The following is a 16487-nucleotide window of genomic DNA, read 5'->3' on the forward strand; positions in this document are numbered from 1 at the left end:
AGTCGAGCATTATTTATACAAAACTATTGAATAATCTATAGGTTTATGCAATTTTATCTATGTAATATTTTAATATCACCATCATAATCTGCTTTTAAATATCAATGTTTCTGTATCTACGTATAATGGGCGTATATAATATGATAATTAACTTAGTGTAAGATATTATCTTTAAAAAAAAAAAAATAATAAAAATATTTCTAGTGTGGCACTCTGCAAAAAATCACATCAACCTACGTCGGATCGTGGACTATGTGTGACAGCATAATATCAAGTACCTACGCAGTATGCAAAAATTTGATATGATGCATACTAGCACCTAATTTGCCCAATTAAACCTGCAATGGCAACCAAATAATAAATAATAATTTCTACTAAGTACTTATTATTTATCCTATAACCAATAGCAACCATTTATAAACAAAAATTTCCACCGTAAATCTGAGAACTTCCCCGGGTGGTGGTAGGAGGGTGAAATATATACATTAAGACTTATTCTCATACCTACCAAATATACAAAAAAAAATTCATTCAAATCGGTCGGGATGTTTCGGAGGAGTGCGACGACAGACACGAGATTTTTATATATTAGATTACATAATATTATTATAAAAATATTTTTTTTCTCTGTAACATTTTTTTGATCTTGTATTATATCTCCATATTATTAGAGACACTGATTGTTTAATATTTTGACTCACGAGGATGCTACGCCGTCTATATCCGTCTTACAAACGCATATAATATAGCAAATTGTACGTTCTGAATAATCCATTTAACTCGGATATATTTAATATTACAGTGAATTAATATAGTAACCGATTATCAAATTTAGATGTAATTTAGATATTATCTAGTGGGTTAGTCTTAGTTATTATTTAGGTTTTTTTTTACATTTCAATTTTAAAGCGAGTTATAATCATATTAAAATTATAAATTGTTTGTACTTACATAGTTACATACATTTTAAAATGCTCATAAATCAGTCAGTTCACTCTAATATTAAACATAACAGACTAACCGAGTTAAATGGATTATTCAGAACGTACAATTTGACATGTTATGCGTTTGTATGAAGGAGACAACGCTGCGTAGCGTCGTCTTATCTCAACATAATTTATTGTTGTCATAATAACCATCGATAATATTATAATATTGCGTGGTCATTATAGGAAATATTATAAATTTGCTTAAATTCACCAAAAATAAACGTCATTATATTATCCGTATAGTGACAACCGATAAAAATTAACATACTGCCTAAGTATTTAATAAAAATCGTAAAACATGGGAGCGTTGTATTATAGGGCCTTTAATTTCATGTCAATAAACCCTATATGTCACTGTAACCGGTGTGTCAATACAAACGGTTTCTACTGTATATTATTATTTTATTATACCAGTATAAATCGACATTATTATGCAAGGAATACCTATGAGAGTGAAATCAAAATATTACTCAAAATCCTGCAATCTATAACCACAGGATTCCCGGCGACAATATGATGATTAGAATTATCATCAGAATCTTTAAGTTCCGAATGCGTTTCAACGGATTCCGGTAGATTCTAAACCTAACCATTAATACATTCTGTGCGTTATTTTTTTAACTTTTACTTTTTATTATTATATCAGAATGTATAATCTCCACGGTTCACTTCTTTTACACATGATCATATTTGTATAGCTAGTTATATTATACAGAAACGATTTTTCTTTTTAATGTGTATCTACCTCGGTATCTACTTATTGCAAAATATTATTTAATTTTCGGTAATTGTAATTATTACAATTTGATGGAGTTTTTTTTATATTTTCATAAGGTATTTGAACTAATAGCATTTATGATTGGGACGGATTTACATATTTTTGCATATATTTTATCTGTGGTTATAATTTGTATTTGAATTAAACATAATTATTGTTAATCCGAGTTTATCATTTAAAATGACAATAACTATTGCCCTATTGGTCGCACTAGACATTTCCTATTGTATATAATATTATAATAGATTAATAGATAGTTATAATTTAGATATTTTTTTCATCGCAACCCGATTCGTATTCTATGTGTTTTTCGTATTGGATTTTTATATATTGCTAGATATATTATAATTGCATTTTTCAAGTCGTAGCAGCTTAGTATTTTTTAACCATCAATTTAGTCAAAGTTGTGTTAAAAGCAATATAAGCATAAAACAATAAAAATACCTACGTCGGATTTTGAAAATAATACAATTATTACTGTTGGTGACTCTGCTATTAGGTATATGTATCTATCTTATAATTGTATTCATTACACAATTTCCTTTACGATTAATATAATACATATAGTCCTTGTTAAAATTATATTCGCGAATGAGACTTTTCTTTTTTCATGTACATTAATCAAGACGGTCGTAATTATAATTACTATTCATAAGAATCAAGAGAGATTAAGAAGATTTCGAAATAGACCATTTATTTTATAACTGGTCACTAAATATCTTAATGCGGCCGTGAAAAGAAATCATAATCACCAGATATTTTCCTCGAGTAATGTTCAACGCAATATTGTTATTTGTTATACTTATAATATTTATATATTTTTATTGTCTACTGTAAAACTATATACTTGCGTTAAACTGCTACACAAATGGTAAACATTTCCTAGGAAAATAACTCATCAATAACGTTTTTATTATTTTTATTTTCCCTTTTTAAGTGGTTTTTAATGATATTATTATAACTATACGTATTCACAAGAAACACAGGTGTAGACGCAATGTCATGATTTCTTAATGTATTGTTTTTGTTCCCAAATTACTCCAAGTTCAAAATGTTAAATCATTGTCGAGCAATAAATATGATTTATAAATGAACGATGAAATAGGTGAATATTTTGAATTTACCTTAACCATGAGACATAATATCAAGACTATAGCATTGGAGACTAGAGTGCACTATAATATATTATTTTGTCTCGTTAATTATATTCGTATAATTATAGTATTATTTAGACACTATAAATTATTAATTTAGGCAAAGGTTCGCTGAATAGTTTTAAGTGCCACTTTGAACGTTTTAACTATAGTAACTCTTTAAATATATCAAACAAATTAATTTAATAATTAAATACGATTAAGTCCTAAATCGTATTATACAAACCTTATACTGAACTCGTATAAGGTTTGTTTTTTCAATCAAAACTAGCTGCGATATTTCCAATCGTCAGTATCAGGTACATTGCCACCACTAAACTGAATATATAATAATGTGGTGACTGTACGTTTCGTTGTTTCGATATTGCGTCGTTCCCTGATGTCTAGCCGTCTAGGGCACAGAATTAGTTATTATGCAGTAAAACAACCATTGAGTTTGTCTGAAGAATAATAAAACAGTGTGATACATTTCTAATACATTTGTATTTAAATAATAATTATTATTTTTGATATAATATTTGAATAAACATTACAATTTACATATTTTCCTAAAATATCAAACACTTAGTTTGAAACAGTACGTTTTCGATTGGATTGTACCACGATTGTATGATATTATATTGCATCGAAAATTCGTTCATATAACATTGTGATGTATGCGAGTAAAGAGCTTGTCTAAATTTTGTAATTTCTCATTTAGGTAGTTTAATAATATTGAAAATCGTTGGCCTCAGTAACTCCTGCAATTAAATTTAATAGGCATGTATTATAGCTAAATATGTTTATCATATATTTTATTTAAAATGTAGGTAATTAAGTTTACAATGTAAAAAAAAAATGATGTTTATTTTATATGATTCACCGAGATGACATTCAAATTTCAAACCTAGTATTCTTACTCATTTTTCATTTAAATTATGTACATATGTACCACCTACTCGAATTGGTATATACTAATTATACCAAAGAATACCATGTAATACCTATATTTTGTACTTGTACCATAAACATATTAAGTATATGCACAGTGTATATAATTATTTAATTAACGTTTCTATGTGACTATTATGTCAACTCGTGTTTGTAAACATAATATTATTGTATCTCTGTATTATGATGATCTTAAGAGGTTGACATTGAACGTGTTTGAACATCTGATGAAATAATACGAGTATACGAAAACGCATAAAATAATAATATTTGTTCTTACCGAAGACAATACCGTTGTAAACATTATAATATTACTTTATATTAGGTATATATTGGACAGAAAAGTAAAAAAAATGATATTAATGGCAAAAAAAACCACAAACAAATAATAATCTAAAAGTATTTTCATAAGCGTAATTTGGCTGAACGCTTTGTATTTATAATGACAACTACGTACCTACACAATATGTATTTTTATGTCAAATATTGCAGGTCAAGTTTATCGAAATGTAGGAATTATGATTACCATTGATACCGGCCTGGTCAATCGGACGACGGTGACTCGAGCCAAATCCTTCGCAGTTCCGAAGATTTGATCGGACCTCTCCTGACACAGACCTGTCGTGAAATTATTATTTACTGTCGTCAACACACTATTACGCTATTATATTAATATTCCATACGTATTATATTTCGTTTTCGTCCTCAGTTCTTATTAAATGTTTGGTATTCAATTATTTATCAATAGACGAAAATCCGCGCAATTGCGGTAAAGTCTATGCTGCCCCCAAGGCGAGTGAAAGTCTTCGATATCATTAAATATATTTGTATTATGCATCATTCCCCCCGTGGGCGCTAATAATATTATTTTCCCTACTCCGTTGCACTATCGTCGGCCTGCACCGCTACGGCAGAATATACCTTCATACCGATCGACACTTCGCCGTCGTCCTCACACGGTGAGACAACACGCTGGAACACCGCCGCCGTCAGTATCCGGTAATCAAACGGTGCAGAATCTCGCAGATTTACGTCAAAGAAATTCATAAAAGGTAATAATTATAATAAGACAATAATTACGATCGAGTTAAATTATAATAGTTTTAAGCGCGTTACTATCATGGCAGCAGTCTGCGGTTTACCGATAGCAAATTTGAAAAGATAAAACGATAAAATCGGAATTCGATGAAAATTGTACACATTATTATTATTATTTTAATATGCCGATAATTTGAGGGTCGTCATCGAACATGAATTATCGGTTGAGTGAAAGCAGGTTCATAATATTATTCGCCACACATGTGTCTTCGATAGATTTTGATGCGAAAAAAACGATTTCAACTTGCGCGAAATTATTTATCATACTATATAAATAAATATAATATAGTTGCATTACAATAGGTTGTTATAACAAGTGCTCGACAATTATTATAATATTATCTGATACCGCGATGGTTATTATACCAATGACCACCCACCTGTTATTATGTTGTACGAGTAATCTTTCGAAAGAATTTGTTTATTCGTCGTTTTTTTTGTTTATTTCATAAAACGATTTTTAATTGTTTCCCATAGATCGTGTGCCTTATAATGCTTATTATTATGTACGTCACGATACGTACAATACATTGTCGGGGCAAACACGACGCGCCGATACAGAGAGGATATAATAACGTCATACCTAGGTACGATAAAAATACACGAACGGAATATTGTTAATAGGCACTGAGTTTCTCTTTCTGCGTTCACACGGAAGCAGCGGTATCTATGATGTGGAATACACTTTTTTAAATTGTATGTTTTTAATTATTTTCGGTATACCTACCTACCTACATACGCAGCGCATTACCTGACGTGTGTGTGAGTTTGTGTGAGCAGTATGCGTACACGCGATTTAGTACGGATTAATAAAAATTAATAATTTATTGTGTTTCGTAATAATTGAAACTGGCGATGTGGTAATGACGCGCCTACTGGTAATTATTATACAATGCGGTCTATACATAAAAAGACATGACTTACGACGGTTTTCGACAAACACTTTCGTCCTCAATCGTCCACACTGCGAGACCATCAATGTGTGCCGTACGTTGCAAAGTTCAAGATCAAACGCCATTGGCTGGTCGAAAATCATGAACAGGGCTCAAGTGGCTTATAATGAAATGCGCGCTGTATTAATATTATCATAATATTATCATTCTCTAAAGTCTATAAACCCGTGAGTTGAGCCAGTTGAGGAATATGTTCAATTCAAATAAAAATAATTGTCAGGCCAACTGAAATAAATTCTGAACCGAAAATATCTCCGAGGTACCCCTACCGAAATAAACTGGAAAAATTTAATACTAGCACCACTAATACGATTAGTGATGAACAAGCATTAGCCACGTGCGCATTAAACTAAATAGTATTACTTTTAATTATAGGCGTTGATGGTGTTCATCAAAATATATAAAGTGTTAATGATCGAGATAAACGATATGATATATTATCATATATTGTACTAGAGAATATTTTTTGTTTAAGGACAATGAATCACACCAAATTAAATCGTATTAATAATATTGTGATAATTTAAATCGTCACTGATTTGCCAATATATCACCGACATGCGCCAATAGGAATTTTTCTTTTCACGCGTGAAAGTGTAGCATTAATTAGTAATACGCCTTGGTATAAACAACAAAATAAAGACAAAAAAACCTTAAAATATGCAAAATAATAATATATACACTAAAAAGTAAAATCATTCGGTATTTGAATAAGTAAAAAACGGATGTATAACGTATCGTAACTATACGCACTGCTATCATTTCATATAACAAACAGTACAAACAAAATACAATATGCATATTTTGGGCTGTAAGTCTCGTGGCCCGATAATGACATATTAATGTTATTATACTTGGTCGTTACGGTTCGTTTCGGTTATTATCGCGAGGTACCATTTATATATAACTACAGGTGGGTTATGATATATAAGTATTCAGTCCTGTAAAGAATACTTTTAAAAAGTACTTGAGTAAATACTCAATTAATTTTTTTTTTAAGTATTTAAGATACTACTCAAATACTTTAATTGTAAAGTATTTCAAATACTATACTCAAATACTTTTCAAATACTTTTGGTTTTTAAAGTGGGTTTCTAATTATCGTAATATAAACACATAGGTAGTAGGTAATCTAATAGTTATCTAATAGTTTTAAAGGGAATATTGTTATTCAATAACTTTTTTTAGAAATCTGGTTTTCACAAACCTTTTGGCTTCGGCTTACACAGAAATACAGAATATTAAATAAAATTATTATTCTATTATTGTAGTTGACAATAATATTTTTCCAACCAATTATTTCGAATAAAAATAAAATGTTCGAAATAAAAAACCAAAATATTCAATACCAAAAAGTATTTAATACAAAAAAAGTATTTAAAATACCATTCAAAATACTTCATGCTGAAATCATTTAAAAAGTTATTCAATGCTTAAAAAAGTTTTGAATACTTTTAATCAAATACTTAACAGGACTGTAAGTATTGTACCTGTATCGCCGCAGTTGACGTGTCTTTCGAGCTTTGTTGTTGTCGATGTAGTCCTAAATTAGCGTACGACGGAAGTTGACATCGTAACGCATCGTATTATTATAATAATATTATGTTCTTATCTTTCGTATTGTACCTACGCACATGAGCTGTTTTCGTTTTTTCCCTGCTCGTTTTCCGCCACCGATTTCGACAAAACGATCCTCTGATTTGTGGTTCATTTCGACGTGTCGAACCGTTCTATCGTAGTATGACACTCATTATTTCAGAAAACATTAAAGTTTTCGAACATATTATATTACATAATTTCAAATGTCTAATTATAAAACAACATAATATTATTTAGAAACAAATTATAATATGTTTAACAATTTTTATCGTTATACAAGTTCTTTGTTTTTTTTAAGTTTTTCTTTATTTTGAAATTTGAATGACAATATTATGTACATTTTTAATGTCATATTCTGAAATAGGATATTATTCGGAGTAATTAGATCCGTTATAAAAATCAAACTTTTGGTTAGTAGTTTATTTGTTAATAGTATTTAAGATTTAGATGATGGGCGAAGTGGACCAATATTTTACTGCACTACTTCGCTAGTTCACTACGTTCATCAATACTTTAAAATTGACATACTTAGTTATAACTCATAATCTATTCGGTCAAAATCGATTATTATATATAAAATAATTTAAAAATATTCTGCTTTAAAATAAGGAATTAAAAATGCACGTTGTCATAAAAAAACCTAACAATTAAAAAATAATAACGAAACAAAAAAGTAAAAATATTCTTTTTCGAAAAATGTTGTTTATTAACGACTTAAAATTATGTATTTTCAAAGACGTGAATAATTTTGAAATAATGAGTATCTTACGTTAAATAGATCACCCGGAATAATAATAATAATATATTGTTATAATTGCACGTACATACAATTTCAATAAATTATACACGTCAATCTTTTCGTTGCGATGTGCCCACTGTTGCACCAACGATTCCGGTTCGTTTATATTATTACGACGTCGTACCTATACGGCTATACGTAGGCAGTAGGTACCTATAATAATAACGGTCTTACATAATATTGTACTTTAATATTGCGAATAATATAATAATATACATTCGGTTTGTCCTGCCAGTAAACCCCGAGCGCCTCAAATCTTATAGAAAGCTACACCCGACACGGTGTTCACTAACCATGGTTATAGACTTTGTAGTTACGTTTTGCACCCGTCGGGCGTCCGCATAGGTCGTAAAATTTTGCGTCTCCGGATAAGTTGTATATTCGTCGTATCGTAAGCACCTTCCACACACCGTTGAATTGGGATAAAATTTGAATTTTGGAGGTTTTCTTACGGATGGTTTCAATCGTCGTACGAAAATCGACGAAAGGAAACCACCACCAAGAATAGCTGCACTAGTGAAACAGGGACGGGATAAATACTTATGAAAATATGTAATTTGAACAAAAGGCATACAATAGTTAAATTTTTATCGAATAAAATACAAGATATAATAATGAGATAAAATAAATTTGATTTTATTGATTACCTGTACTATTTCCTAATTACAAAATATAAGATTTTAAAGCATGGAAGTTGAAGCCAGTTGTTGATAACATTATCGTTTAATCATGACCGAGGAACACAAACTATTGTATTGAAACGAATAAATGAAACCTTTCTTTATTAATAATGGTTATGCGGGAGGAGGTGAAAATTTAAAAGTGTTCAGTATTTACTTGGACTAACTCGTTATCGAAAATACTAAATACTAAGACATTATAAAAGGTACATACATCGAGAAGGAAATTATATTGTATTTAAAATATACAAAAACTCTTAAAAAAAACACTCAGCTAAATAATAAACTAAATATTATTCAAGATAATACCATATATTGAATTGTGTAATTTTGAAATACTATCCGCCGTGCATCATTTGACTGTGGTGATTATTGTAAACTACGTTTGTGGATAACCCACTTGTCCGTCCGTCCTTGGACGATGAAGTCTTCCGGCTCTCGACAATCTCTTGGGTGCCTATAAAACAAATTGTCCATATGTACTTATTCATATTATGACGGTTGGACACTAAAAACTATTGACACGCGTATTGTGTAGGTCGGCTTTCACGGATCATCGTGAAAAGCACATTTCCGTGCGAACGGCTCGCGAAGGACAACACAATATTATTAGGTATAATATTATTGTCGTCGGCTCAGCCATTAAGGTACACACCACCTATATCTCATTATCAGACCGGCTGTTTCAGGGTCGGTTCGATACGAATATAGGTACATCAGACACACCATTAGACGTGTGTAATAAAAATATAACAATATTATATTATTGCGAGGCGTAATATTATTATTAGCGACGTGTTGCGAGATTTCGTCGGTGCGAATATCATCGAACAGACGGAAAACGGGCGCCTGGATGAAAATTGGGAACGTCTGCGGAAGGTCATCCCCCGCGGATGTCTTCGGTATAGTGTGATCGCACCTATAATATACGTATTTATATACCTAGCCATAATGTCGTATTAGGTACTATGTAAAATATTATATTTTAATACACCGACTACGTGTCTACGTGTTGCTCAACGGGTCCGGCGACGGTTGTATAGGTACGCGATGATAATATGGCCGTGGCGACCTAGTCGGTTTTGTGGTCATTACATTATGCAACGGACGATTATTATTACATATTTTTTCCGTACCTATATACACACGCACACACAACACGTCATACCGTATACCCAAGCGTGTACATACCTATCTAATGTATCCGCGAGCGCGGCCGTATAGACTTTCTCTTTCGTATTCTTACTATAATAATATTATTATCTAATATATGTGTTAGACCCATGATAGCTCTAACCTAGCAGTGTCAGCTGGCAGTCTGGCAGTCTAGTAGTATTTGTGGACCGGGTTTACTTTTGTAACAACTGTTTTTCTTTCACTCCTCGATAGTGATTTTTATTCTCTCTCGTTCACGCGCCGCGGAAGAGCTGACGATAGGTCATAATAATAATAATAATAATATATTATTATATTATTTGATCATAATATTTGCGAGCCCAATGCATAACTCACACGATAACATATTATAATATTTACACCATCACATACGCACTATAGTAAAAATCACTTCGGTTTGACGCAGTTCGTAATCGTTATCTGTTGTTTTCTGTGCAGCCGACAGCAAGATGACTCTCGTACAACCCACCGTGGAGATGCAAAGGCACATCCGCACCGAGCTCAACGAAGACGTGTCGACCAGAGAGAAGGATCTGGAACACATCAAGGAATGGTTACGTATGCAACCACACTTGCCACAATTTCAAGGTAAGCTCCTTCACCCTTCGGTGTAGTATGATAATAATTAATATTTACCTAATTTTTAATTTACGATTGACACTCTATACTCCGCTCATATAAACTTAAGATATTATTACTTTTCTAGGTAATTAATTATATCGGTTTAAAATTTGTTTTGTATATGTTTGGATACATAGAGTACACAGAAAAATATTCTGCTTCTGAAATTAAAAATGTATGTGATCATCATTCAAAATATAATACTCAAAAAAACGTTAAAAAAGATTACAATAAAACGTTGTGAAAAATAACATTTTTTTTTTTCATAAATATTGTTTTGCAATAGCACAAAATAAATTATGAAAAAATAATAATTTTAAAAAGTATAAACCTTTTGAAATAATGAATATAGACACTTAAATAACTCACCTTATCTAGCGATTATGCAACTTTCAATTTGTTTTTGAGTAATAATTAATACATTTGCTTAAAATGTTTCCTATAATTTTTTTCTTACCAGAGGCGTAATTGTGGGGGTGGAACTTGCCCATCTAACTTTTTTTTTTTTTTTTGGGGGGGGGGGTATAGGTATCATTATGCCCCAAGATAGTCCAAAAATATAAATCTTTAAATTATCTTGAGTTAAGGAAGAATGCAATAATTATATTTTACATAATATTATAATATTTAAATATTTTTTAACCACAAACTATTTCATAAAAGTGCATTTACTTTAGATTTATCCTGTGGTATAATCAATGTTATCGCAATAATTGAATATAATAAAGTTATGTGTAAATAATATTTATACTTGTTACTTTTTTAAACTATTTATAGCACGTTTTTATTAATGAATTCTTATGTAGGTTCTTAATACAATTAAACAATGCGAGTACCCAGTACCTGCTACCTATAATTTATTTCTAACCCATAAAATGAGTTTTAAGACTAAACCGGAAGGGGTGGAGAGAGGCTATGGTGTAGATAACCTACAATGGTAAATTAATTATTAAAATATATTTTTATTCAGTTACGCCACTGCTTTTTACTGAGCAGTGAATATAGTGAGCACTATCTGTAGTGGTTAAGGCAATTACACGCGTTTGTGTCCAATAAAATTATTAAATCAAAGAGCATTACCTAATTATTTGTTTATTTTTATTTACAACCATATCGTATACAACTTGATTAAAAAAGAAAAAATAATTAGTCTAAGCTACAGTTATAAAATATGATTTGTATAAATATAATTTTAAATTAACGTTTTCTTTTTTAATTACCTAATTGGAAAAAATTATGTTTTTTCAAATTATACAATAGCTATACTTTAACTAGTTAAGCTATTAAGTTGATTATTATACAAATAATAAATTAGCAAATTAGTTTAGTTAAAAAGTTAATTTATATCATCATTTTATTTATTTTTATATTATAATAACTATATAGGTATAATGTAATAATATGAACAGTAATTTTAGATTAATTCAAACTAAAAACACAAAGAATATCATATTTAATTAAAAACCAAGGTACATAAAAATTTATAATATGTATATTAATATTATATACGTTTACGTCACATGAGTTTAGATAATAAATTAACAAACGCGTATACGGTGTTATGAAAATTAACGTAGCTAATCGATTTACTTATATTATAATATGAGGTATGAATATAGTTCCTTAACTATCATTTATGTTAGCAAAATATTGTAATAGATACTAAACATTTTTTTCCATCGCTATATATTATTGTCTATTAAGTTTTTGAGGTCCTTTATTTTCATCAACTTTAATACCAGCGAACATTTTTTCATAATATTAATTCGACGGAAATAATGCAAAAACAAATATTTTACTATTCTTTATCTATTTTCCAGATGATGCCCGCATCATGACGTTTCTCCGAGGATGTAAGTTCTCTCTGGAGAAGACCAAGAGGAAATTGGACATGTACTTCACGATGAGAGCGGCTGTACCGGAGTTCTTCAGTAACCGTGACCCGACGTTACCAGAAATCAAAGAAGTGATGAGAGTCGCGTATGTATATTTTACCTACTTATACTTTACTACGTCGAAGTCTTCTTAAGGTATTCAAAAACTACGATGGGTATTTTACATTTTAAATCCACTTGCAACATTAAAAAAAAAATTTAATATACGACTATAGGTAAAAAGATAATTTCAATGATATGCGCAGTAAAATAATGTATACATTTTGGACGGTGATTATTATTCGTCGACAACAACTTTAATTGCAATCATGCTCAACAAAAATGTATATTATAAACACAGATATATAACTACATTACTTATGTACCTACTAATGTTAAATTTATAATTTTTACAATGCCATATTATTACATAGTTGACAGTTGACACAGTGTACCGAGCTATATGTCATAATAATTCTTATATCGTTATTTCGTAACTACAAACGTAGCTTACGTTACGTAGGTATAAGACACGCTTATTTTTCAAATTTTATTTTTAAAACGCCTATTGACAGATTTTAAACTATTGGTTTTCGTTAAGTCTTATTAATCAAGTAAGTACCAACAACACGCACGATTGTTGTGTTATTTTTTTGTACACGCTTTTTCTGTTCCACATTTTTACTTTATACATTATTTAACGAACGTTCCGATTGCATTGTATCATACTATATTATAGACTACCTATCTCAACTGTATATTTTATTATATAAATGTACCAACACGATTTGATCTGTTTTACGGATTTACTTAGGTTGTATCATCACATTGTATTATGTAATATTATAGTAATATTGCGTATTTATAGTAGTTATTGTAGTCGAATTAATGACGGTGTGTATATTGGGGGGGGGGGGGAGGGGGAGAGGAGTATTTTTCAGTTCTACTGAATTGTTCGTATTTACAATATTTGATTCAATTTGGGATGAGTGTGAAGTTAGCCCCACTTCACTTTTGGCCTCTGTCCAAATTATACCGAAAAAATATTATTAAAAGTCGTATACTCTATAGAGCTTATACTATTCAAGTAATTTGTAAGTTGGTTATCTGGTGTAATTTGGACAAATTAGAGTCGTAATGTAAAATTAGCTGCTCAGTTAAATTTGGCCATGGCTTCGAATCAATGAACTTAGAAAAATCAACTTTCAAATTTTCAATTACCTACTTTCAAATTTTCAATTACCTACTTTCAAAATTTCAGAGCTTTACAACTTACAGTTTATTTGGACAAAGTGCAGGGATCATTAGAAACACACACATAACTCGGGACCCGTGAGCTCACGATGTCCATATATTATTATAAATCTCTTAAATACGCCATATTGACATGTTTTCATTATTCGTATTTCACGTTTTGTCATATGTTTCAGAAACGTACCGCCACTTCCGGGTTTGACGCCGAACGGACGCCGCGTGGTCATGATGAGCGGTGTGGATTTGGAACAGATGGCCGCAACCGTGGCTGAAGGTATGAAAGTAGTGTTGATGATCGGTGACATAAGATTAAAGGAGGAACACGTCGGCGTGGCAGGAGACGTGTACATTCTGGACGCCAGCGTGGCCACACCACAGAATTTCGCCAACCACTTTGCCAAGTTTACACCGTCTCTGATCAAAAAGTTCCTCATCTGTGTACAAGTTTGTACATCTTAAATTATGTGTTATACCATACTTCTAATAATATCATTTTGTGCGAAGCTCGAACGTTAAAATTGTCTATCGGTTTAGTTTGTAGAGAAACATAATATAATATGTCTAATAAAGTATTAGGTAACGTATATTAAATTGTTTTCTGGTATTCGAAGGGAAGAGAAATCCACTTCGTTTTAGAACCGAAATAGACAGAAATTATGTAAACTGACCTTGTATTTCAATATAATATCCGATGATTCGATTCAGAGGAGAATTGTTTTTTATATGCTATAGTATATGATATAATCCAATGAATTATAGTTTCTTTATAATGTAACCTTATTAAAAACACTATATTGTATGTGTTGACATATTTGTAATGAGATTCATTTTACGAACTTATTGACTTTCCGGTCAAAATACTGATACAAAAAAGTTTGGGTTTGCAACATTCAATAACATATTTTATACTAAATGCCACTGATACTCATGAACGTTGTAAATCAATGACTTCAGGTGATAGCAGACCAATAATTTCATTAGGAATAAATAAGAAGAGATTGATCATCACTGTGATCATAACTTTGTATGTATGACTTTCTAGACTCTAAAGTGTTTCTATAAAATGTGTTTTACTCTAGTTTGATCGAGACTAGCAATACGTAACGATTTCTACTACCTTTTCATAATACAATCATATTGTATTGCTGAGTCGTTGTATGATACAACATTTATAAATTATTATAATGATATTTTTAATATATATTATATGATGATATAATCATTAACATCCATGAGTTGCATTGTTAGTCTTTGGTAACCCATTTTTAGCCAACCTATTACCATTATTTAGACATACTGAATAACTTACTAGTTAGGTGATCCACTAGTTTACTACAATATACTCATTAGTCATTACTCTTTCAATATAATTTTATTTAATTATTTTCAAAACTATTATGCAACCTTTGTAAAAGAGTTTATGTAAAAAAAATCAATGCCGTTTATTAACCGATTTTCGACTTTTGTACATATTTTAGGAAGCATATCCAGTTAAATTGAAGGAAGTGCACGTCATAAATGTTTCACCACTTGTGGATACAATCATCAACTTTGTGAAGCCATTCCTCAAAGAAAAAATACGTACCAGGGTAAGTAACTGTATATGATATAGTCATTATTATTTTATGTATGTGTATATTTTCTTTAATTAAAATATTAATGCAATATAATATTTGTATATTATGATCTGTATCCTTAATCTCTTTTTTTATTCCTATATAGATCCATGTGCATTCGTCGTTAGACTCATTAAACGAATTTGTACCGAGGGATATGCTTCCAGAAGAATATGGAGGAAAAGCTGGACCAATCGCTGACATTAACCGTAACTTAAAAATAATCATTCATTACATTGCTATTATAGAGCATGAAAATATATTTTTGGTTTTTTTTTATGAAATTAGGTCAATGGTACGAAAAAATGGTGACTTACAAGGATTGGTTCAAGGAACAAGAAAAAATCAAAGCCGACGAGTCCCGACGCCCTGGAAAGCCGAAGACACACGACGATCTTTTCGGAATGGAAGGTTCCTTCAAACAACTTTCTATCGATTGAATGCATCAACATCTTTCTTAAAAAATAAATTTTATACGATTTACGCATATTTTTATTTTGTTCAATAATGTGAACACTTCACAAGCTGGGTGGTAGCCTAGACATTTTTTTTTTTTTAAATATAGATTTCACATAATTTGGACTATATTTGATGCAATTTCCTTGAAACCAAAGCAATTATCAAACAATTTTTTTTTTGTATACGTTCTAGGTTTTAGAACTTTGAAATAATCCTACAAATGATTTTGTTTTTATATTAAATGTTTACTTTATACATATATGTTTGCAGAATAATGCACTTCTTGTCACAATATTAACGTCAACATATTTTAATTTTTGTTATTATTGTATAAGGATGCCTAGTTTACTTTTTAGTTAAATATTTTTTGTATTCAATTTCAAATAAGATAAAATATATTGTAATCAATATTTTTAATAATATTTTATACCTACAAACATGTTTTATATATTTTTTTTCATATGACTAAATGTAATGAAATTAAATAAATCGACAACTTTCTTTCTA

The 16487-nt window shown here is 30.3% G+C and overlaps 1 protein-coding gene across 1 annotated transcript; it reads left to right on the forward strand.

Annotated features, from left to right (window-relative positions):
* The first annotated feature begins 4750 nt into the window (after positions 1–4750).
* Positions 4751–16487, forward strand: LOC100158845 (alpha-tocopherol transfer protein-like). The gene is made up of 7 exons (XM_001946137.5): positions 4751–4903; positions 10595–10744; positions 12598–12757; positions 14082–14349; positions 15384–15494; positions 15628–15730; positions 15810–16487. The coding sequence occupies exons 2-7, from the start codon at positions 10606–10608 to the stop codon at positions 15959–15961; spliced, it is 933 nt and encodes a 310-aa protein (XP_001946172.1). The 5' UTR covers positions 4751–4903; positions 10595–10605; the 3' UTR covers positions 15962–16487.

This window comes from Acyrthosiphon pisum, chromosome A1 (genome assembly GCF_005508785.2).
Source record: "Acyrthosiphon pisum isolate AL4f chromosome A1, pea_aphid_22Mar2018_4r6ur, whole genome shotgun sequence".
NCBI lineage: Eukaryota > Metazoa > Arthropoda > Insecta > Hemiptera > Aphididae > Acyrthosiphon > Acyrthosiphon pisum.